The 23,961-nt window shown below is 43.5% G+C and overlaps 1 protein-coding gene across 1 annotated transcript in view; it reads left to right on the top strand.

Annotated features, from left to right (window-relative positions):
* CDC73 (cell division cycle 73) overlaps window positions 1–23,961 on the top strand; it is a 149,057-nt gene that overhangs the window by 86,026 nt on the left and 39,070 nt on the right. The window contains exon 11 of the mRNA XM_088453907.1: window positions 21,113–21,170. Coding sequence (XP_088310033.1) covers window positions 21,113–21,170 — 58 coding nt within the window. The remainder of the gene's footprint in view (window positions 1–21,112; window positions 21,171–23,961) is intronic.

Genomic DNA, 23,961 nt, shown 5'->3' with positions numbered 1-23,961 from the left:
GTGCAGACTGACAGGCAGTATGTATGTGTATATGTGTGTGTATATATAATAAATAAATAAAATATATATATATATAATTATTACACAGACACGTACACTCTTTTGGCCAGTGATATTGGACCTTCACTTATTGTCCTCTAAAGCTCTTTAACAATTTATGTACCGATAAAGAATTTCTGCTACAATTCATGAATGAACGCCTCAGGTCGCCTAGTGGATAGGCACCTTTAAAGACTGAACGGCTAGCGTTCAGACCTTCAGGTCGCCGAGGTGCGGTGTCCGCACTGAACGTCATTCAGTGCAGGAGTCCAACCACCGATCTCCAAACATGCCGAACCTGACAAGCGTCGCAGGTTGCCAGGCATGTTCAGTAGATAGTCTGGGTCGGCAAGGACCCAGCGTGCACGCGCATCGCTGGTCCTTGCCGGCTATCCTTTACACGACTTTGTGAAAAATTGTTCACAAAGTCGTGTAATGGATAGGCCCCTTAACAGCTCATCCTGGTCTTGTATGTTAAACTGTCATTGCAATCATCCGGCACTCACTGTGTAAAATAGCACAATACCTGCTCCGGTGCCTTCCTTACAGGGATCGGCGACCCCACCATATAGAAGCACAAAAGGCGGCACTTTGTCCATTCAATGTAGTTGAAACAGTGCAGTGGTTTAAAAGTTAATCATTGACTTTTCGATGCATCCTGATGAAGGGGTGTATTGCCCCGAAACTTCGATTATCCACTAAACCACTGCACTGTTTCAACTACAATGAATGGACTGTGTGTGTGTGTGTGTGTGTGTGTGTGTATATATGTGTGTGTGTGTATATGTGTGTGTGTGTATATATATATATGTGTGTGTGTGTATATATATATATGTGTGTGTATATATATATATGTGTGTGTGTGTATATATATGTGTGTATATATATGTGTGTGTGTATATATATATATATATATATATATATGTGTGTATATATATATATGTGTGTGTGTGTGTGTGTATATATATATATTTTTTTTTTTCACTTCTGGTTCCATAGGGGGTCCACAGGGTTGACCTTGCGGTATAGCTGGATCTGGATCCATGGGCACCACGCAGTTAAAGCTTTTGCTGCTCCCAGGATGCACTAGTCCATCCTCCTATATACCCCGCCCCAGCCACAGGCACCTCAGTTTTAGTTGGTGCCCGGCCGGGTCGGGTCACCCTAGCGCAGGGGGGCTGCTGGGCAGCCCCTAAGCTTGCACTGAGTTTTATTCATTTTTATTTTTAAACACTTTTTCTGAGTGGCAGCTTCTGACTGTCCATTGGACGTCTAAGCTGCCGCTCCTCCAACCCCGCTGGTGCTGCTGTGCCAGTACTGATCTGGGGATCGCGGTGGAACCCCAGAGCCTGCACTAGCACAGGCTCAGGGCTCTTCCTGGACTGCTGCCGGATGCGCCGGGGATAAGGTAAGCCGCGGGTCGCTGCTTGCGGTGACCTACGGGTATGCTGCCTTCTCACATGCAGTCCTTTTGCCTCTGGTCTCTGGGGATAGACCGGAGGCACTAGTAAGTGGCGGCGGGCTCCCGTGGAGTCTTTCCACGGCTCCGAGGGTGTTCACAAAAGTGATGGCTGTCATGGCGGCACATCTGCGCAGCCAAGGTATATGGCTTCTGCCGTATCTAGACGACCTCCTATTGCTGGGCGGCTCTCCGGAGGTCCTTTTACAACATCTGCACCTGACGATCGCTTGTCTCCATGCGCACGGGTGCCTACTAAACTGGAAGAAGTCATCTCTCATTCCATCACAGAGGATGGTTCATTTGGGAGCCCTTCTAGACTCCCGTCAGCAACGGATCTTCCTGTCTCCGGAGAAGGTTGCGCCTCTACAACTGCGAGTGAACAGTTGTCTAAAGAGTTCCCAGGTGTCAGTGCACTCGGCAATGAGAGTTCTAGGGTCCATGGTATCAGCACACTTCTGCTGGTTGCACCGGCTTGGCCCAGACGTCCCTGGTACTCCGATTTTCGGCGTCTATCCATTGACGTTCCGTTTCTTCTGCCTCAACGTTGGGACCTGTTGTCTCGGGCCCTGCCTACACCCGGACCTGGGTCGTCTGATGTTTCAAGAGCCACGCCGTCAAAAACAGTCTTAAGAGCACGGGGCTTTTCCAGCTCAGTCATCGGCACAATGTTACAGGCACGTAAGCCAGCTTCCGTCAGGATCTACCACAGGGTGTGGCATACTTATTTTCAGTGGTGTGAGTCCAGGAACTACGATCCTCAAGCGTTTCAGGTTTCTAGGATTTTGGTGTCTCTTCAATCTGGTTTGGACTTGGGTTTACGCCTCGCTTCATTTAAAGTTCATGTGTCCGCACTGTATGGTTCCAGCATAGAATCGCTACTCTGGCTGATGTCCGTACTTTTTTCCAAGGTGTCCTCCGGATTCAACCTCCCTTTGTTCCACCAGTGGCTCCTTGGGATTTGGCGGTGGTCCTTCGGGCCTTGCAGGGTCCTCCGTTTGAGCCTCTGGAGTCGGTGGAGCTCAAATGGATGATACTTAAGACTGTTTGATTTTCTCCTGGCAATTACGTCAGCCAGAATAGTGTCAGAACTAGGCGCATTCTCTTGCCGTTCGCCTTTTCTGATTTTTCACCAGGACAGGGCAGTTCTTCGCATCTGTCCGGGTTTTCTTCCTAAGGTTGTCTCCAAGTTCCACATTAATCAAGAAATTGTGGTGCCGGCATTTGTCACCTGATCTCTCTGCTGGTGAGGCTTCCTTAAATGTTGTCCGTGCTCTCAAGGTTTATATTGATTGCACTAGTTCCGTTCGTAGATCTGATTTTTTTTGTCCTCTTTGGTTTTCAAAAGAGGGGTTGGCCTGCCAACAAGCAAACTTTGGCCTGTTGGCTTCGTTTAGTTATTTGTGAGGCTTATTCCCAGGCGGGGTTACTTGTTCCAGCCTCTGTTAAGGCTCATTCCACTCGGTCTGTGGGTCCCTCGTGGGCTGCTGGCTGTGGCACCTCGGCTGTTAAGCTGTGTAAGGCAGCCACTTGGTCTTCCATACACACTTTTCTACGATTCTATAAGTTTGACACGTTCACCTCTCAGGATGCGTCCTTCGGGCGCAGGATTCTCCTTTCAGCACAGGAGCGTCCCCGCCCTTAGTTGAACTACTTTGGGACATCCCCAAGGTCAACCATGTGGACCCCCTATGGAACCTGAAGTAGAAAACAAGAGATATGGTAAGAACTTACCTGTGTTATCTCTGTTTCTACAAGGTCCATAGGGTCCACATGGCGTCCGTCCTGACGCACCTGGCTTCAAATGGGCTATGTGGCTGGTCACCGGTTTTCAGTCTCCCTTTCCGTGAGTATGGTTCTTGTGTGTTCCAGTCTTCCTTCTCTCTGTTTTTGTCTCCTCCGGTTTTGGCTACTTACCAACTAAGGTGCCTGTGGCTGGGGCGGGGTATATAGGGGGATGGACCCAGTGCATCCTGGGAGCAGCAAAAGCTTTAACTGCGTGGTGCCCGTGGATCCAGATCCAGCTATACCCCAAGGTCAATCCTGTGGACCCTATGGACCTCATAGAAACAGAGATAACAAAGGTAAGTTCTTACCATATCTCTTGTTGTTCACAAATAATGAGGGGGCGCTAATAATAATTTAAAGTCTCTAGATAATGTTCAATATCAATGTCCTTTTTGTGTGTCAATATATTGATGCACAAAGGTATAGTGATGACCAACAGATCTCGATGTCGTCTTTAAGACCATATACTCCACGTTATGTCCTTTTACTTGGAGAGGATCATCCCCGTGGATAAACTTCTACTAAAAATAAACCCTTGCACCAAGGGAAAAACACCCAAAAGAATAATAAATCAATAGTTCATATATGCATGAATATCTTTATTATAATAATAAAAAATTTTCTTGATAAAAATCTTTAAAAGATATTGTTCAGTAATGACATGTTAGTGTAATATTACAGTGGGGCATAGCATTGTTTGTGGGTTTAATGAGAGAGGTTCCCCCACCTTTAAAATTCTGTGATCCACGTCTGTGAGGACCCAAACAAGCGTGCCCAATTAATACCTGAAGCGTTTCGCCCTAATAAGGACTTATTCAGGGGTAGGCTTTAACACATAAGAGTAGCGCCTCACCAGGCAAATAAATGGGGATTTTCTGGAATCTAGGAATGGTGAGTGCTGTGGATTAGTGCTTAGATAGATAGATAGATAGATAGATATAGAGAGAGAGAGATTAAATATACACCTTGAAGAAAGATGTAAAAAAAAGTCTGAAGCGTCGTCTAAGCAAGTTTTTCAGAGTTGTTTATCCGTTTAGTGCTGCCTGTCAATACGTTGTATAAGGAGTGTCCTGTCCCTGTTCCAGGCTCTTTGAGGACTTTGTGCACCCCGGTGGTTGGATCATTACATGGAGTGCCGATCCCCAAATCATATGTATGTATATATCAGTGTTCTCCCCAGAAAATTTACCAGCTGGGTGGGGGCGTTCACAATAAAAAAAAAATTTGAAACCCTGACCTTATAATGTTTTAAACTTGAAATAGCATTTTATATATTAATTATCCTCCTCTTATTAGAGGCCCAGTCGTCTGATTATGAGAGAGCTGCAAAGTCTGTAGGATATGGTCCTTTCTACATCCGGGTCCATAGGGTATCCACAGGATGCCTTGGGGTATAGGCGGATGGTGGCAGACATCGGGCACCTCCAGAGTTAATTTTCAGCCTCCCAGGATGCACTGGGGTCCCTCTTCTATACCCCGCCCCTGAGCCAAGGCATCCTCAGTCACTTAAAAAGCCATAGGCCGGAGGAGAACACAGAAGAAAGTCTGGAACACACAAGAATCACATTGTCACCAGAAGGAGACTGAAAACCGGTGACAAGAACAAAGCCCATCTGCAGCACAGGGGCGACAGGGCGGGAGTCCTGTGGAACCCTATGGACTTCGTAGAAAGAGATAACAAGGGTAAGTTCTTACCATATCTCATATTTTCTACATCAGGATCCATAGGGTATCCACAGGATACCTTGGGGATGTCCCAAAGCAGTATCCTTTAAGGGTGGAGACACACTTGTGCAGAAAGGAGAATCCGCCGCCCGAAGGAAACATCCTGAGAGGCGAAGGTATCAAATGCATAATACCTCACAAAAGGTATGGACATAAGACCACATGGGCGCCTTGCAAAGCTGAACAGCAGAGGCGCCACGGGCGAGCTGCCCACGAAAGGACCGACAGAGTAGAATGAGCAGTAACAAAGGCTGGGACAGGAAGGCCCTCATGAGTGTAAGCCTCCGTGATTTCCATACGAATCCACCTTGCCAATGTTTGCTTATTGGGAGGCCATCCCTTCTTATGGAAACGAGAGAACAGAGAGCCGATTTCCGAAGAGAACTGGTACGGTCTACATAAATCCTCAGGAGCACGTACTACATCCAGTGAGGCTTCACCAGCTGAAAGGCCTGGGGAATTAAAGGCTGGCACTACAATTTCCTCATTAAATGTGGAAACTAGACATCACCTGAGGCAGGAAACCAGGTAGAGTCCAAAGCACCGCCCTGTCCAGGCGAAAAATCAGAAAGGGAAGTCGACATGAGAGAGCCCCCAAGTCTGACACCCTTCTGGCCGACGCAATAGCCAGAAGATACAGTCTTCGTAGTAAGCCATTTGAAATCCACTGAGCACACAGGTTCAAAAGGCGGTCCTTCAAGAGCCCACAGGACCACAGCGAAATCCCAAGGAGCCACAGGAGGGACAAAGGGAGGCTGTATGCGAAGAACACCCTGCATGAAGGTGTGAACATCTGGAAGAGGAGCAATCGTACGCTGAAACCATACTGACAAACCAGAAACATGCACCTTGAGGGATGCCAGGCGAAGACTGCTTGTAGGAAAGCCAAAATCCTGGAGATCCTACATACCTGGGGAACATAACCTTTAGGGCGACACAATTCAAAGAAAGTATGCCACACTCTGTGGTAAATTCTGGCAGAAGCCGGCTTGCGAGCTCTGAGCATGGTGTTAACCATAGAGCCAGAAAATCCCCTGGACCTTAAGAGGGCAGTCTCAAGAGCCACACCGTCAAAGACAGAAGACCCAGGTCTGGGTAAAGGCAAGGACCTTGAGACAGCAGTATCGGAGTGTCGATGGAGAGACTCCGAAGATCTGAGTACCAGTGACATCTGGGCCAGGCTCTAGCTACCAGCAGCAGCGTGTCTCCTCCTTGTTTGAATTTTTGAAGCACTCAAGGAAGAAGGGAGAATGGAGGAAAGAGGTACGCAAACTGAAAGTTCACCTGACCGACAGGGCGTCCACAAGGAGAGCTTCCGCGTCCCTTGTTCTTGACCCGTACACTGGCAGCTTGTTGTTGTGTCGGGAGGCCACAAGGTCTATTTCTGGAAGGCCTCACCTGTCCACTAGGAGTTGAAATGCTTCCTGGTTCAGAGACCACTCCCCTGGATGCACGTCTTGACGGCTGAGGAAGTCTGCTTCCCAGTTGAGCACTCCTGGAATGAACACGGCCGAGATGGCTAGGAGATTGCCTTCCGCCCAAGTTAGAATGCGGGACACCTCTGTCAGTTCCTCCTTGATGGTTTATGTAAGCCACTGTGGTGGCATTGTCCGACTGGACTTGCACGAGTTTGCCGTGAAGAACAAGTCTTGCTTGCTGAAGAGCTCTGAATACTGCTCGAAGTTACAATACGTTGATTGGAAGAGCAGATTCTGCTGTGGTCCACCTTCCTTGGAACAAGGAAGCCCCCCAACCTCGGAGACTGGCATCTGTTGAGGTGAGATGTCCGCAGCCAGCAGGCCAGAGACAGACATACCTCTGAAGAAAGCACCATTGTCTGACTTTATCCGATGGTGTCTGGAGAGGATCAACTTCTGCAGAGGTCTGGAGTGAAACTGGGCATATTCCACCATGTCGAACGTCGACACCAGGGATCCCAGTAACCTCATTGCCAAGTGAATGGACACTCGGCGACTCTAAAAGGCAACTGCGTACCTTTGCCTGCAATGAAGAGATCTTTTCCTCTGTCACAAAGATCATCTGTTGTTGAGAGTCCAACAGGGCTCCAAGATGGAGCATCCTCTGTGAGGGAACCAGGGAGGACTTTTTAAAGTTTATCAGCCAGGAGTAATTGTGCAACACAGATATGGTCAGTTGCAGATGGTCAGTTGCAGACCCTCATAACAGTAGAAGGGCGTCCAGATAGGGTAACAGGCGGACCCCCTGCATCCGCAGGTGGGCTGCCATAACCTTCGTAAACAACCGAGGTGCTGTGGAAAGGTCAAAGGGCAGTGCATGAAACGTTGATTGACCACTGCAAACCTGAGGAAACGTTGGTGAGCTGGAGAAATTGGGATATGCAGGTAGGCATCCTGAATGTCCAATGACACCATAAAATCCCCAGGCTCCATAGCCAATATGATGGAACGCAGGGTCTCCATCATGAATGGAGGAACCCTCAAAGACTTGTTGAGGGACTTGAGGTTGAGAATAGTCCGGTAGGACCCATTGGGTTTCTGAACCAGAAAGAAGTTGGAGCAATGCCCCGTTCCCTTAAGAGGGGACAGAACAGGCACTATAACCCCAGCTTGGAGCATAGAGTGCAATACTTTCCGGAATTCCAGGGCCTTGTCTTGATCTGACTGAAAGCCCGTGGTGAAAAAACGGTTTGGAAGCCTTCTGCGGAAGGAGAGGGCGTACCCGTGACAGACCACTTCTCTTATCCAAGTATCTGTGGTAGTCTTGATACCAGCACTGGGCGAACTGAAGAAGTCGGCCTCCCACCCTGGGGTCTTCCAGGGGGAGGGCTTTTCAACAGATTTGGAAGCTGGGTGTCTTGTACTCCAAAGCCTGTTTCTTTGGCTTGGTAGTTTTCCTGGCCACTGACTGTCTAGGAAAGGACTGTACTTTGGACTTACCCTGGGCCCGAAAGGACAAAGTCCCAGACCCTGAAGGAACTGTGGCTGACGGTAGACATGCAGACTTAGCTGCTGCCAACATACTCACAATTTTGTCCAGATCAGGGCAAAAGAGGACCTCACCATTAAAGGGTAAGCATTCCAACCCTTTCTTGGAGTCTGCATCAGCTCTCCATGAGCGCAACCACAGGGAGCAGCGTGCCGCCACTGCTGCCGAGGAAATTCTAGAAGTGATATATATGGCCGAGTCTCTGAGATTGCCCACCAACTCCAACTGTTCAGCTGAGGAGTCCATGGTGAGAGACGCTTCCAAGGCATCCCGCCCAGCGCTCCATGGCTCTGGCAACCCAACTCATGGCCATAGCGGGTCTGGAAGCCCCTCCAGCAAAGGAATAAAAGGATTTCAAACAAAGTTCCACTTTTCCTCCGTAACATCCTTTAAGGAAGACATGGAGGGCATGGGCAATGTTGCACTCTTCACTAGGCGTGTAACATGAGAATCTACCTGGGGCGGGTTTCCATTTTGAGAAGTAATTATCCGCAAAAGGGTATGTAAAAGCCAAACGTCTTTGAGGCTGGAACCGCTCACCCGGAGTTCTCCACACCTCCTCTAAATGATCCACTAACTGACCAGATAGGGGAAATACAGTGGCATCACCCTTAACATCCTTAAAGGACTATTTGGATTTAGTCACCGGGGAATCCTCATCAATAACCAAGGCCACACGGACTGCCCATATTAGGCCGGGTATATATATATTCTTGACCTCTTTAGCTTGAAGGGGCTCCTGGTCTGATAAGTCATGAATCTCACCGTCAACAGATGACGTCATCATACTGAGCTATCTGTCAATTGTAATGGCAGTTTATAAGGCTGCAATGGTGACTCCCCCTGTAAAACGTCCTTCAGGTACTGTACCTTGTTGGACAATGTATTTACCCACGCAGGCTCTTGAGAGGCCTGGGGGGGGGGGCCGGTAGCGGGGGACACTGGGGTACTAACAACTGCCTGAGGAACCCCTGCATGGGCGAGGAGACCACCGCCTGCTGCGAGGACCCCAATTGGGGAAGCGCAGGGGGGGGGTCGTTAGATGACCCACAATGTCGTAAGCCCAGGGTGGTTTCTGAACAGGCTCCAGGGCTGAAACAGTGCATGGGGTAGCAGCACACATCTTACATAGCCCCTCAGTGTCCCCTACTCCCTCCGCTATGTGTAACCTGCATATGGTACACTTAAGCAGAAGGGGGTAATCGCGTTCACTCCCAGACATGATGAGAATGAACGTTGTGTATGTGACCCCACACACCAAAAAACTAGTTTACTGTGAGGCAATAAGCATCCTGCAACACCGCATGAGCTTGTAGCAGAAAGAACAGGGATAGTAAAATGGCTGACAGTGAGAAACAGAAACAGTCAGACAGCACCAGCATATAGTCCCATACAATGCAGGAATCGTTCCCTGTACTATAAGCACTTTCCCTCAACTACTGAGACAGTGCTGCATACGCCGACCTTAATCGGAGGAGAGGTATGCAGGGGACCCGGACCATGATGCCACCTGTATCACCAGCCAGCAGCGCTCGCGCACTTCCTTATAGAAAAATGGCCACCGAGGAACTGAGAGGAGGCGGGCCCAGGAGAGGAGCGCTGATACAGCCCGCCAGACCGCTATGGAAAGGCACTATGCAGTGGGGGAGGCGTCGCCTGTGATACGGGGAAGGCACTCTCCCCTGGCATGCTATTAACCCCTGGGACGCTGGAGCATTTCCACACTGCTACAGCCCGCTGTCCCTGGTGGTCTAGTGGAAAGCGCAGGATCAGTACCTGGCTCCACACGCAGCCTATCCCCAGGGAGCCCCCTGCCTGAGGACCAATAAAGACTGAATCGGCGGGTACCCTCCGCGGGACCGCGCCACTTACCTGAACCCCCGTGAATCCGGCCACGGTCAGGGATAATCCAGTGTTACTGCTAGCTGGGGCCCCATACACCCACCAGGATCCCAGGATCAGTACTGGCGTCTCTGGTCCGGCGGGGTGAAGGAGCAAAAGCATGGACGTCTGTGATGACTGTCTGTGCTATCACTCGTCATTGCGCAGCAAAAGCTGCCTTGAAACAACTTCAGGGGCTGTTAACAGCCCCCCTCTGAAATGGTTATCTGACTCAGAGCCGAGCAAACTGAGGATGCCTTGGCTCGGGGGCGGGGTACAGGAGAGGGACCCCAGTGCATCCTGGGAGGCTGAAAATTAACTCTGAGGTGCCCGATGTCTGCCCCCATCCGCCTATCCCCCAAGGTATCCTGCGGAACCCTATGGACTTCGTAGAAATGGAGATAAGGGTAAGTTCTTACCATATCTCATATTTTTTTTATACAGATACTGTCCACAATTGCAGGCTCCCAAAGTGACGGGTGGTAGGCTGTTTCTCGCCAGGGGGTGCACCCGCAAAAAAACAGCCTGGGGAGAACACTATGTATTATTTGTATAGATGTATATATATGTGTGTGTATGTGTATGTGTATATATATATATGACAGGCTCAATCCACAGCACTCGACCATCTGGGGTGCCCTTGGTATGTGACCACACCGTCTACATAAAAAATATCATACAAACAAAGCACTCACATGCTTTTCAAACTGCAACTCCTTTGAACATAGGGAATGTTGGTTCCAAAATATTGCAATAATTTGTTAAGCTGGCCACCGCTTCACGGTCATTCCTATCTAGCCAGTCCCTACACTGATTCTCAGATAAATGAACTTGATCTGCCATCTTTGGCTCAAGCTTGCATACATTGTAAACATGAAACTGGGTCCTGCCTTAAAGAGACAGGATCACACCCAGGGCTATCAGTTAATAAGCACCTGGAAAAAGAAAAAAGTTTGTCTTACATTTGAAAAACAGGGTGCCCTAGCAAGTGTGACCACAAAATTTAAATAAACGACAGGCTCAATCCACGGCACTCGACCATCTGGGGTGCCCTTGGTGTGTGTGTGTATATGTGTATATATATATATATTGTGTGTATATATAATGTGTGTATGTGTGTGTGTATATATATATATGTATATGTATATATATATATATATATATATATATATATATATATTATAATCAATCCATAGCCTGCACTCACATCATATCTATTAACTTCAGCTTGCGGGGTGCAATCCTCAAACCACAGAAATGGTCACGATATATATCCAATTGTTTCTTCCATGCATAGGAAATAACAGAGGGCACTCACCAGAAGTACAAAATTCATGCTTTTTAATTCATCACTGGCAAAGGAGTTGTCGACGTTTCAGTCCCGGAGGACCTTCTTCAAGACATCAAAACCATAGTGCATAACATCATAGTGCATACTATCACATCACCAGATCAAGTACATAATATATTTTTAAATTATATGTTGTTGTATAATGTGTCATATGTGAATTAGTTTAAATGTATTGTATTGTTGTCTCTCAAGTGCCGGTCCAATAGAGATTAATTATCATAGTGTATATGGTGATAATTTGATGTCACAAGCAGTCTCTACTTTTTTGGATGATGAGTTACTCGCACAAGCTGAATGTGGAGTATTATCTCTCACAGATGATGCAGATAAATTCCTCTTTAATCAATTTGAATTTCAGGATCTTCCTGCGGAAACTTCAGTGGACTTGTATTACCGTCTACTGAGGCTTAAACGCAGAGAAATTGATCTTGAATTACATGGACAATTTTTGTCCGAATATTTCCGTACCAAACAGATCCCACGAGGTTTTAGGGTGAATAACGTGCCCACTATCGGCCGCAACAATCCGATTTTTTGCAGCCGATGGTGCGCAGTGTTGAATAAGTGTTCTCTAGACCTCATTTTACTTGTTGTGGAGGAGGTTGGGTCCGAATTAAAAAAACTAAAGAGGACATTGATCAGTTTAAGGGAACCCATGAACAGACCCTCCTGAATGATAAATCAGATAAGTGGTTTGATAAGCTCACAAATCAAATTGACACACACAAAAAAATTAGTGGCCTTTAAACGTAAGAAACTGGCCACTGTCAATAATGATTATAAAAATCACACTGTATAATAGGTGGCTCACAGGTGATCAAAGTTCAAAACAGACTCAGAGATTTATTAAAGTGAATACGCGTACCAGCTTCCCGACCGTGGATACTATATCATCTATATCCACCTCTGATACTGATAACCCTGGGAATAGACCACCGAGTGGTTTTTTAGGGGCATCAAGTATAATAAATCACAACAGAGGCACAGAAAACAGACGCGGAGGGGGGGTTACAAGAAGAAGGTACAGAAGGAGGAGGAGATAAATTCGATATTTAATTTATCTAGTACTCCCCTTTCTATAACAGAGATGAGATTGTTGTCTAAAGGGTTCACCTTTGTACCAACATATAGGTGTAATGATTTTAAGTGGAGCATTGATCACTATAAATTTGGACAGAAGGTTCGTTTAAGGGAATTTTTCTCAACATCCCCTGATGTATTGCGAGAGGGGAACAAGTTGAAGAAGCCATCTTCCTTTGATCCCCCCTCCAATAATGCGAGTCTTAAAACTTTTTTGAGATTAACTGATTTTGACATTTTGAAGGATGTCGGTCCAAGATGTTTTGACAATTTGACAAAGGAGGAGAGAGAGGCTCTATGTTCTCTTAGGAACAATTTGAATCTGGTCTTCAGACCAGCCGACAAGGGGGGAGCTATTGTAATTCAGGATTGGTCTGATTACAATAAAGAAATAATGAGGCAACTGGCTGACACTGATACTTACGTAATGTTGCAATATAATCCCATTGATAAAATAAAAAAACGAGTAGATTTGATCACCATAGGGCTGGTTAACAACTGGATTGATAAGGATATTGCCGAGTTTTTAACGGTTGAGTACCCAATAACACCGATCATATATACACTCCCCAAGATCCACAAGGATCCCCTGCATCCACCGGGGAGACCTATAATCTCTGCGAGGGGTTCTTTGCTACAACCCCTGGCTATCTACATTGACACCATATTACAACCCTATGCCACAATGGGTTTGAGTTATATTAGAGACACGGGGGATTTTTTGGTAAAATTGAATGAGGTGGGTGAGTTTCCCACTAACAGTTTTTTAGTCACGATGGACGTATGTTCACTGTATACCATAATCCCTCACGCTGGTGGACTTAGTGCTCTGCGTGAGGTATTATCCAGAGTTGACCCCATATATGAATCTATGGATCATCCCCCAGTTGAATTCATTTTAGAGATGACTGAATTGGTGTTAAGTACTAATGTTTTCCTATATGGAAAGGACTATTACTTACAACGGTCTGGGACAGCGATGGGTTCGAATCTCGCTCCGGTTTATGCGAATATTTATATGACCGAGTACGAGACTAAGTATATTTTTCCGCTGTTCCAGCCGTATATTTCTTTCTTTAAGAGATTTATAGATGACGTTTTTTTAGTTTGGAGCGGCACACGAGAGGGCTTTCTAGACATGATGACCCATTTAAATGGTTTGGACAATCTAGTCCGTTTTACATTTCAGATTGATGAGAATAAGATCAATTTTCTTGATTTGACAATCTATAAAGACGGTGCATTGTTGGGAACCACCTTGTATAAAAAGGATACGGACAGGAATACATTTTTACAGGCCTCAAGTTTTCATCCCGTTCATCTCAAAGAGAGTCTGCCCATCTCACAATTTCTCCGTGTATTCAGAAACAACACAGATGATAGAAACACACAAAAACAATTGACAGAGATGAAGACAAGATTTTTGGAGCGCGGATATAAGACCAAAACTATCCAGAGGTGCCTTAAAAAAGCCAGAGTACGTTACATACAAGGTCAAGATAAGTTGGGAACATCAAAAAATGACACACGTATGGTCTATGTAAGCACATATGATACAAAATCTAGTGTGGTTAAGAAGAGCATTAGAAAACATTGGTCGATATTGTCGTCAGATCCAGCTTTGAAAAATATTGGAAAGACGCCGCCATTAATGGCGTATAGACGTGGACCAAATCTTAAACATATCGGTTGCCTAGTAACCGAAGAGGGGTGTGACGTGACTTCCGGTTCACGGCACCTGGTTTCCGGTCTCCGCAGCTGCTCTGCATGATGTTTATCCCTGGGCTTCTAGGGTGAGTTGCGTTATGTGTGATTATTCTGGGTATAAGTGGAGATTGATTTTTACACTTATGTACTTGATCTGGTGATGTGATAGTATGCACTATGATGTTATGCACTATGGTTTTGATGTCTTGAAGAAGGTCCTCCGGGACTGAAACGTCGACAACTCCTTTGCCAGTGATGAATTAAAAAGCATGAATTTTGTACTTCTGGTGAGTGCCCTCTGTTATTTCCTATGCATGGAAGAAACAATTGGATATATATCGTGCCCATTTCTGTGGTTTGAGGATTGCACCCCGCAAGCTGAAGTTAATAGATATGATGTGAGTGCAGGCTATGGATTGATTATATATATATATATATATATATATATATATATTACACACACACCACCTTTCAAAAGTTCGGGGTCACGTAGAAATGTCCTTTTTCAAAGAAAAGCACTTTTTTGGGGGCGGGGGGGGTTTCAATGAAGATAACATTAAATTAATCAGAAATACACTCTATACATTGTTAAAGTGGTAAATGACTATATTAGCTACAGATGTCTGGTTTTTAAAGTAATATTTACATAGGTGTATAGAGGCCCATTTCCAGCAACCATCACTCCAGTGTTCTAATGGTACATTGTGGTTGCTAAGCGCGTTAAAAGACTAATGGATGATTAGAAAACCCTTGTGCAATTATGTTAGCAGAGCTGAAAACTGGTTTGCTCGTTAGAGAAGCTATAAAACTGGCTTTTCTTTGAGCTAGTTGATCTGGAGCATCACATTTGTGGGTTTGATTATACTCTCCAAATGGCCAGAAAAAGAGAAATTGCCAAGAAACTGAACATTCCTACAACGGTGTGTACTAATCTCTTCAGAGAAGAGCACAAACAGGCTCTAACCAGAGTAGAAAGAGAAGTGGGAGGCCCCGGTGCACAACTGTTCAAGAAGACAAGTACATTAGTCTCTCTAGTTTCAGAAATAAGTCACAAGTCCTCAACTGGCAGCTTCATTAAATGGTACCCGCAAAACGCCATTGTCAACGTCTACTGTGAAGAGGCGACTCCGGGATGCTGGCCTTCTAGGCAGATTGGCAAATAAAAAGCCATATCTGAGATTGGCTAATAAAAGGAAAAGATTAATATGGACAAAAGAACACACATTGGACAGAGGAAGATTGAAAAAAAGTGTTATGGACAGGTGAATCGAAGTTTGAGTTGTTTGGATCACACAGAAGAACATTTGTGAGACGCAGAACAAGTGAAAAGATGCTGGAAGAGTGCCTGACGCCATCTGTCAAGCATGGTGGAGGTAATGTGATGGTCTGGGGCTGCTTTGGTGTTGGCAAAGTGGGAGATTTGTACAAGGTAAAAGGGATTTTGAATAAGGAAGGCTATCACTCCTCCCAATAGGACAATGACCCAAAGCACACCTCCAAATTATGCAAGAACTATTTAGGGAAGAAGCAGGCAGCTGGTATTCTGTCTGTAATGGAGTGGCCAGCGCAGTCACCAGATCTCAACCTCATTGAGCTGTTGTGGGAGCAGCTTGACCGTATGGTACGCATGAAGTGCCCATCAAGCCAATCTAACTTGTGGGAGGTGCTTCAGGAAGCATGGGGTGAAATTTAGTCAGATTACCTCAACAAATTAACAGCTAGAATGCCAAAAGTGTGCAATGCTGTAATTGCTGTAAAAGGAGCATTCTTTGACGAAAGCAAAGGTTGAAGGACAAAATTATGTTTAAAAAAAATCATTATTTCTATCCTTACCAATGTCTTGACTATATGTTCTATTCATTTTGCAACTCATTTGATAAACAAAAGTCAGTTTTCATGTAAAACACGAAATTGTCTGGGTGACCCCAAACTTTTTGAACTGTGTGTATGGGATCGGTGCCCCCTGGCCGGCAGTTCGATTCCCGGCAGCGCCTGGCCAACAAAAGCAGAGTTCCCGGCAGCGGAAGCACGACAGCGCTGGAAATCCCAATCGTCGTTAAGGTAAGTATGAAATAACCTAACCTAACCCCCTAACCCTCCTTAGGGGTGCCTAACCCTAACCTCCCATACCCCCCCCCCCCCAAGTCACTATCCCCCCCCCTTCCCCGCTGCCTAAACCTAAGCCCCCCGGGGGGGGTTCCTAACCCCAAGTCCCAAACCCCGGGGTTGCCTACCCTAACCTCCTCGGTGGGGTGCCTAACCCTAAGTAACCCCCGGGTATCCTAAACCTAACCCTCCCCCCTGCGGCTATCTGCTCGCGGCGCCCAGCATCCCTTCAATCGGGATGCCGGTGTCCCGGCGTCGGGAAAATGACAGGCGTCTACAAATAGACGCCTGTCATTTAACCCCCGGCTGGATAATGCAACTCTCTCTCTCTCTCTGTGTATATATAATTTATTATACTGTGTATGTATAGTACCAGTCAAAAGTTTGGACACACCTACTCATTTAATGGTTTTTGTTTGTTTAAATTATTTTCAACATAGTAGATTAATACTGAAGACATCAGAACTATGAAAGAACACACATGGAATTATGTTGTAAACAAATCATGTTTTATATTTTAGATTCCTCAAAGTAGCTCCCTTTTGCCTGGATGACAGCTTTGCACACTCTTGGCATTCTCTCAATCAGCTTCATGAGGTAATCCTGGAATGGTTTTCCAACAGTCTTGAAGGAGTTCCCAGAGGTGCTGAGCACTTGTTGGCTGCTTTTCCTTCACTCTGCGGTCTAACTCATCCCAGGCAGCTCAATTGGGTTTAGGTCGGGTGATTGTGGAGGCCAGGTCATCTGACGCAGCACTCCATCACTTTCCTTCTTGGTCATGTAGCCCTTACATAGCCTGGAGGTGTGTTTGGGGTCATTGTCTTGTTGAAAAGCAAATGATGGTCCCAGTAAGAGCAAACCAGATGGAATGGCATGGCGCTGCATAATGCTGTGGTAGCCATGCTGGTTAAGTGTGCCTTGAATTTTGAATAAATCGCGAACAGTGTCACCAGCAAAGCACCCCCACACCATCACACCACCTCCTCGATGCTTCACAGTGGGAATTACACATGCAGAAACCATCCACTCACATTCTCTGCGTCTCACAAAGACATGGTGGTTGAAACCAAAAATCTTGAATTTGGACTCATCAGACCAAAGTACAGATTTCCACTGGTCTAATGTCCATTCCATGTGTTTCTTGACCCAAACAATTCTCTTCTTCTTGTCGTTCATCCTCAGTAGTGGCTTCTTCGCAGTAATATGACCATGAAGGCCTGATTCACGCAGACTCCTCTGAACAGTTAATGTTGAGATTTGTCTGCTACTTGAACTCTATGAAGACTTTATGTGGTCTCTAATCTGAGGTGCTGTTAAGTATCAGTTTCTGAGGCTGGTAACTAATGAACTTATCCTCTGCAGCAACTCTTGGTCTTCCTTTCCTGGGGCAGTCCTCATGAGAACCAGTTTCATCATAGCGTTTGATGGTTTTTGCAACTGCACTTGAGGATACATTCAAAGTTCTTGAAATTTTCTGTATCGACTGACCTTCATGTCTTAAAGTAATGATGGACTGTCGTTTCTCTTTACTGATTTGAGTGGTTGGTGCCATAATATGGATTACAACAGTAGTCAAATATTGGTGTCCACTGTGTACTAACACTACCTCTGCACAGCACAACTGATGGTCTCAAACACATTAAGAAGGCAAGTAATTTCACAGATTGACTCTTGACAAGGCACACCTGTTAATTCAAAACCATTCCAGGAGACTACCTCATGAAGCTGATTGAGAGAATGCCAAGAGTGTGCAAAACTGTCATCCAATCAAAAGGGGTTACTTTGAGGCATCTAAAATATAAAACATATTTTGGTTTAACACTTTTTTTGTTTACAACATAATTCCATGTGTGTTCTTTCATAGTTTTGATGTCTTCAGTATTAATCTACTATGTTGAAAATAATTTAAATAAACAAAAACAATTGATGAGAAGGGGTGTCCAAACTTTTGACTGATACTGTGTATGTGTGTGTATATATGTACACACACAGTATCATGGTCCTGATGAAGGGGCGGAAGCTCCGAAACTGTTGATCATTTCAATACAAGTCTTTTGCTTCATATATATGGTGTCCTAGTGCCGTTCACTTGGTGGAGATATTCGTTTGTTTGATTCTGGCACAGGATCATGTTGCTGTGGATATGCAGAATGCCGTCAGAACTGTGTAGAGAGAGATAGATAGATCTCGATCTCGATCTCTCTCTCTCTCTCTCTCTCTCTCTCTCTCTCTCTTTTATATATATATATATATATATATATATATATATATTTTCTCTAAATAAAAATAATTTTAAAGTAGTCTGCTGTCCTTCATATGGTTTGGGGGACACATGCATCAGGCTCGCTACAGATAAAACAATTACAGCACAGGAATAAACAAATTCACATTTTATGAATCTGTAAATGTGCTGTGAAATTTGTGTGCGCTTTATGAATACCTTGTAATAATAACAATGAAAGCATGTATATGCCACTTGTGTAATAGTGAGAAATAGCATGTTTGTCATGAGCCAAGTCAAATGATATCAAAATTAAAAAAAGCTATAGTGACAGATATATTTATATCTATATCGATGATATTCATACTTGCGTGCATGTGTGTGTATGTACAAATGTGTCCTTGCTTATCTAGCCTCATACGCCATCAAAGTCTGCTGGTGCACCCTAGTCACATCGCATTGTGACTTTAAACGCACCTATTATAAAAAGTGTGCATTAAATATCTTACCCCCCTCAGTGCCCTCAAGCAGCCTCCAACAGCATCACCGCCCGACATCTGGACTATCCACTTCTGGTTGTGGCATCCTCCGATACCAGTTGGCTACCATGGAAGTGCTGTAAACAGTGCATAAACAATAAATACATTAAATACACAAATGTATTATTTATGCACTGCTTGTTTACAGCATTTCCTTGGCAGCTGACTGAGGCTGGATGGTGTCACTTCCAGGTATGAGGATGCCGCAATCGGAAGTGGATAGTTCGGGCAGTGATGCTGTTGGAGGCTGCTTGAGGGCACTGAGGGGGTAAGATATTTAATGCACTTTTCTTGTACATCACTGCTTGTTGTGTATCCTGAAGAAGGGGTTGCCGTACCCCGAAACATCGATAATAAACGCACCGTTTTTTAACATATTCTAAGACGTCTTGAGTGCCGCTGATATTTTTATTTATGTACCGGGGACACATATCCACGGAGGAGGGTGCGCACGGCGTCTATTCACCGGCGGTGACCGGGCCACCGCACATTTACCCAGCCACAGGACACTACGACCCGCGGGTGAAGATGGCACCCGCAGGCTGTGAGGGCAGGGCGCTTTTAATATATTTCATTTTTGAAGTTTTTCAACTTTAACAAGCTGATGTATATAGCCATTATTTTCCAGAGGCCACATACCCATTATTACATTATATAATAATACATTATTTATGTATTTTCCTCCCCCTTTTTTTTAACACGATGACAAAACGCAATGTCAAGCACAAACTTGGCATGTCTCTATTTTTTTAAAACTCTAATATGACCGAGACCTATCATAAACATACAAACATATAGTACTAAATGTAAAACCAGTGGAAAGTAGTCAGGTGTATCCAACAAATGCAGGTTACCTGAGGAAGAAGTTGCTCTGAGTTGAGAAAATATTTTGGATACATAATTTGCTAAATTGATTAGGTGGTTAGCACTACCAGTGTGCTACTTTGGTTTATATTATTTGAAACTTTGTGCAAAACTCAGCAGTACGAAAAAAAAAAAAATATATATATATATTAAAAACATAACATAGTGCACATATATATATATATATATATATATGTGCACTATGTTACGTTTTTAATCTTTCCACTCCTTTAGATGCAAGTTGATTCTACTATTTTCCTGGAGAGTACACTAGTTATGCAAAGCATAAAGTACTTCACACATGTTGTTGCTGTTATTTTCTGATAGGAATCAATGACCTCAGCCCCTCATGATTTTTTTTCTTCACTCTGGAATGCGCCAAGCTGGGGCTCACATGGTCTCCACCAGGATTTTCTCAAATCCTCAGTTGATCTTGCAGCAGTGAATAAATCCTTTGCTATTAACAAATCAGCCGTTTAGTTAATTGAACACTTGAATCCTGTTGGCTTTGTCTTCTGGTCATGGCATGCTAGCTTGGATTGCGCTGAACCATTATTATTTTTCTACCTATTAATGTTAATCAAAAAAGTGCAGAACCGTTGTTATTTTGCTACTTTATTCTAATATTAAAAAAGAAAAAAAAATTTGTTTGCTATTGTCTTGTAATCCATTTTTAGATTTTGGAACACATTTTATTCTCAAAACTTATTGCGGAAAGTGAAAAAAATATGCTGTAAGGAGTGTAACGTGGCAAATTTTTTATGTAGGGATGTAGTTCTGAGACCGCTGGCCGTGATGCCGCCTGTCTAAGTCCCGACAGGGGAAGCCTAACAAGGGACTTAAGATGGGCATCAAAATACCGACGCCCATCCTAATCCTGATGCTGGGATGCCAGCCAGATCGAGGTAAGGGGCGCCCTTAGCATTGGCTTCGGGGGGGGGGGGGGTTACTTTTACTTGAGCGTAGCAGGGTTAGGTTTTGGGGGGGGGGAGGGTTAGGCAGCACTGAAGGGGGGTTAGGTTTAGGCTTGAAGGGGGGAAGGTTAGGTATAGGCTACAGTAAGGGGGGGGGGGAAGGGGAGAGGGTAAGTATACTTACCCAACCCCTGTCGGGATACCAACTATCGGGATGCTGCTGTTGGTATTCTGAAAGGAGGCATCCCGACAGCTGGCTTTACATACCCATTGCGTTTATGCAGTGTGATATATGAAATATATCAAATTGTGTGAATGTATCATTGAATAAAATGGTGGGTTCCTTAGGGTGTGTATGTTGCATATTCTGATACTGTCTGCTAATGATCTGTCTGTGTGTTGGCTCAAATGCAATTCAAAATGATTCCCATTATCATAAGAAAAAAATGAATATTTGATTCTCTTTTGTAGGAAGGTGCATCTGCCAGGAAAGCTCAGACCCCTGCTGCACAGCCAGTGCCAAGACCAGGTAATCACAGTACTTGTGTGTGTGTGTGTGTATATATGTATATGTATGTATATATATATATATGTGTGTGTGTGTGTGTGTATGTATGTATATATATATATATATATATATAATTTTTTTTTTTGGTGTATGTATATATGTGTATTTTTTTGGTGTATGTATATATGTGTATTTTTTTTATGTATGTATATATGTGTATTTTTTTGGTGTATGTGTGTATAAGATGTTGAAGAAAGATGTAATTAACATCTGAATCGCTGGAGTAATGGATGTGCAAGAGATCATTGATTTGTAAGCAGTTGAGTGCTGCCTTATACAGGACTTAATGTTGGCATCTCTGGAAGTGCACCAAGGTTATTGACTTATATATGGAGTGCCGGCTTATGTGTGTGAATAATTTATAATATTTTATTTTATTTTTTCAACCATGCACAAACCTTAATAAAAGTATTCTTAATGAAATCCCTGAGTACCGTCTGGAGATTGTTGGAGGACTTACTCGTACATATATGAAAAAATGATACCTAGAATGTGCAAATATATAACCTTGTCTTCATTTTTCTTTCTTTATATTGGTTATGGGCAGCTAATCTCCAGAAAGGCCCCTTGCCAGTGAGAACCTATCTGTAACAATTAAAGTTTTTTTGTTTTTGGAGAGCACCAGTATATATTTAGTTTGCCAATATTGATTGGTTATTTATAAATTAATAACCTTAATACCAAAATTTACTGTGTAATGTCATATGTCTGAAGATATAAATAATATGTTATAACATCTCCAGAGTGTACTGACAAGACCTATAGTAAAAGTACATACCAAATACGGAACTGGTCTGAATAAACACTGTGATATGGAACTGGTTAGAACACTCAGTGGTATAAGATTATTTTCCGTCCCTTTTAATAGGGAGAAATTCCTAGAAAAGCTCTTAGAAGCCTAATAGGAGATGCAGACAATTAATATTATATTAATACAATTTGGTATTTATTTTCAATATAGTCACATGTTTAAAGAAAAAATAAATACATAATTTATCATGAATTTATTTACTTATTTTAGTACTTACCAGGTGGTTGTTATAACCCTTATATTGTAGTGATTGGGTCTAAATACACCCTCAATAAAATAAGTTTATTTTCTGTCCCTTAGTCGGGAAGGGCCCAAAAAATGACACTCAAAAGTTTATAGAAAAATGTAGAATATACTACTTTATAGGGGCTAATGTTCATTTTCAATACATTTATTAGAAAAAAAGGATCAGTACATACCAAGTAGTTCTTAAAACATTTTTACTTGAACAATTAGACGGATGTTTCTCAACCTATAAATGTAGCCTAGTGTATAATGGACAATATTGTACCTTTATTATAATAAATAAAAGACCTTAGGAGCGCTAGATATTTTTCTTTGGTTTGTCACCAATAATTTGATTTGATGATCATTAAATAATTACGGATAATAGGTACCAATATAGAGGTGGGGGATGATTTACAAAGTACACTGACTTTTATACAAATTTATTAAAATACATACAACATTTCAGAAATACACATACGAATAAAATGTTTTTAGGAGCATTAACCTGTTAGTACCCCATAATCTGGGAACATTTAATTGTAACTTGCATCTCGCCAATTTTTGGTTCGCGATAATCAACCATTGTGTTTCGTCAGTCACGACGCCTTCAGGGTTTTCTTGAAAAGAAAATTAGGTGTGTCATGCTGCGTACACACATCATTGTCTGATCGGCCTGCATGTATTGGATGTTCATCCAACACATGCAGTAACCCCTTAACAACTATAACGACCAGTCCCTATAGTAAGCAAGCTAACCTGGTCGATATCAACCAGGTCTGACTGCTTGCGCAGATGACGGCAGTTGGTCAATAACTACCGTACGTGGCTGCACATCGACCATCATATGATCGTTTGCAGGGGCCAGAAACTGTCAGATTTTAACGATAGGATCATTATCGTTAAAATCTGACATCTTATCATACCGTGTGTACGCAGCAGAAGTATGGCTAGTTGAAATATAAATTCTCATAGAATCAATTTCCATCATAAATATCATAGTTATAATCCATGTACAATGATCTCAAACACCAATATCCCATAATAAAGGTCAATTGTCACCCTTAACCTATCTCTCAACATAGAGGATTTTTATTATTATAATTACATTTATTCCAAGGATATAATAAACATCCCTATTTATTTAATGAGAAGGATATATACCGGATTCCTTAATGCCAATTTAAATAAGAGGATGTATGATATACTCCCAATGTGTAAAAATGATGAAATTCAATGCCAAGCAAGTGGTAAAACTTAATGTGAAGGATAATGGTATTATATAAGTGAAATTCATCCCTTTGTGGGTTAATTTGTCTTCTCTAGGGGGCCGTGGTAGTAATTCAAATGTATTTATCTATAGATTGTAAGCTTGCGAGCAGGGCCTTCCTACCTATATATCTGTTATTACCCAGTTTTGTTCTATTAATGTTTACAATTGTAAAGCGCAACGGGATATGCTGCGCTATATAAGAAACTGTTAATAGATAAATAATCATACATATATAAAAAATGTGTCTGTGCTGTACGGGTGTGTATAGCCCATTTATAAACCATATAATTACAATGCATGTTAATATGATTGTACACACAAATGTTATACACATAATTATAATGTGTACTTCACATTTCCAAGCATAGACCCATAGGCCCGCTATCTTTGTTACTTATACTGGAGAATCTATACATAATACTGCATAGTTCATATATCCATAA

This window comes from Taudactylus pleione, unplaced genomic scaffold, assembly GCF_031769625.1.
Source record: "Taudactylus pleione unplaced genomic scaffold, aTauple2 ptg000602l, whole genome shotgun sequence".
In the NCBI taxonomy this organism is placed as follows: Eukaryota; Metazoa; Chordata; class Amphibia; order Anura; family Myobatrachidae; genus Taudactylus; species Taudactylus pleione.
The sequence above is the reverse complement of the archived record's forward strand: the minus strand, read 5'-3'. Positions and strand labels throughout refer to the sequence as shown.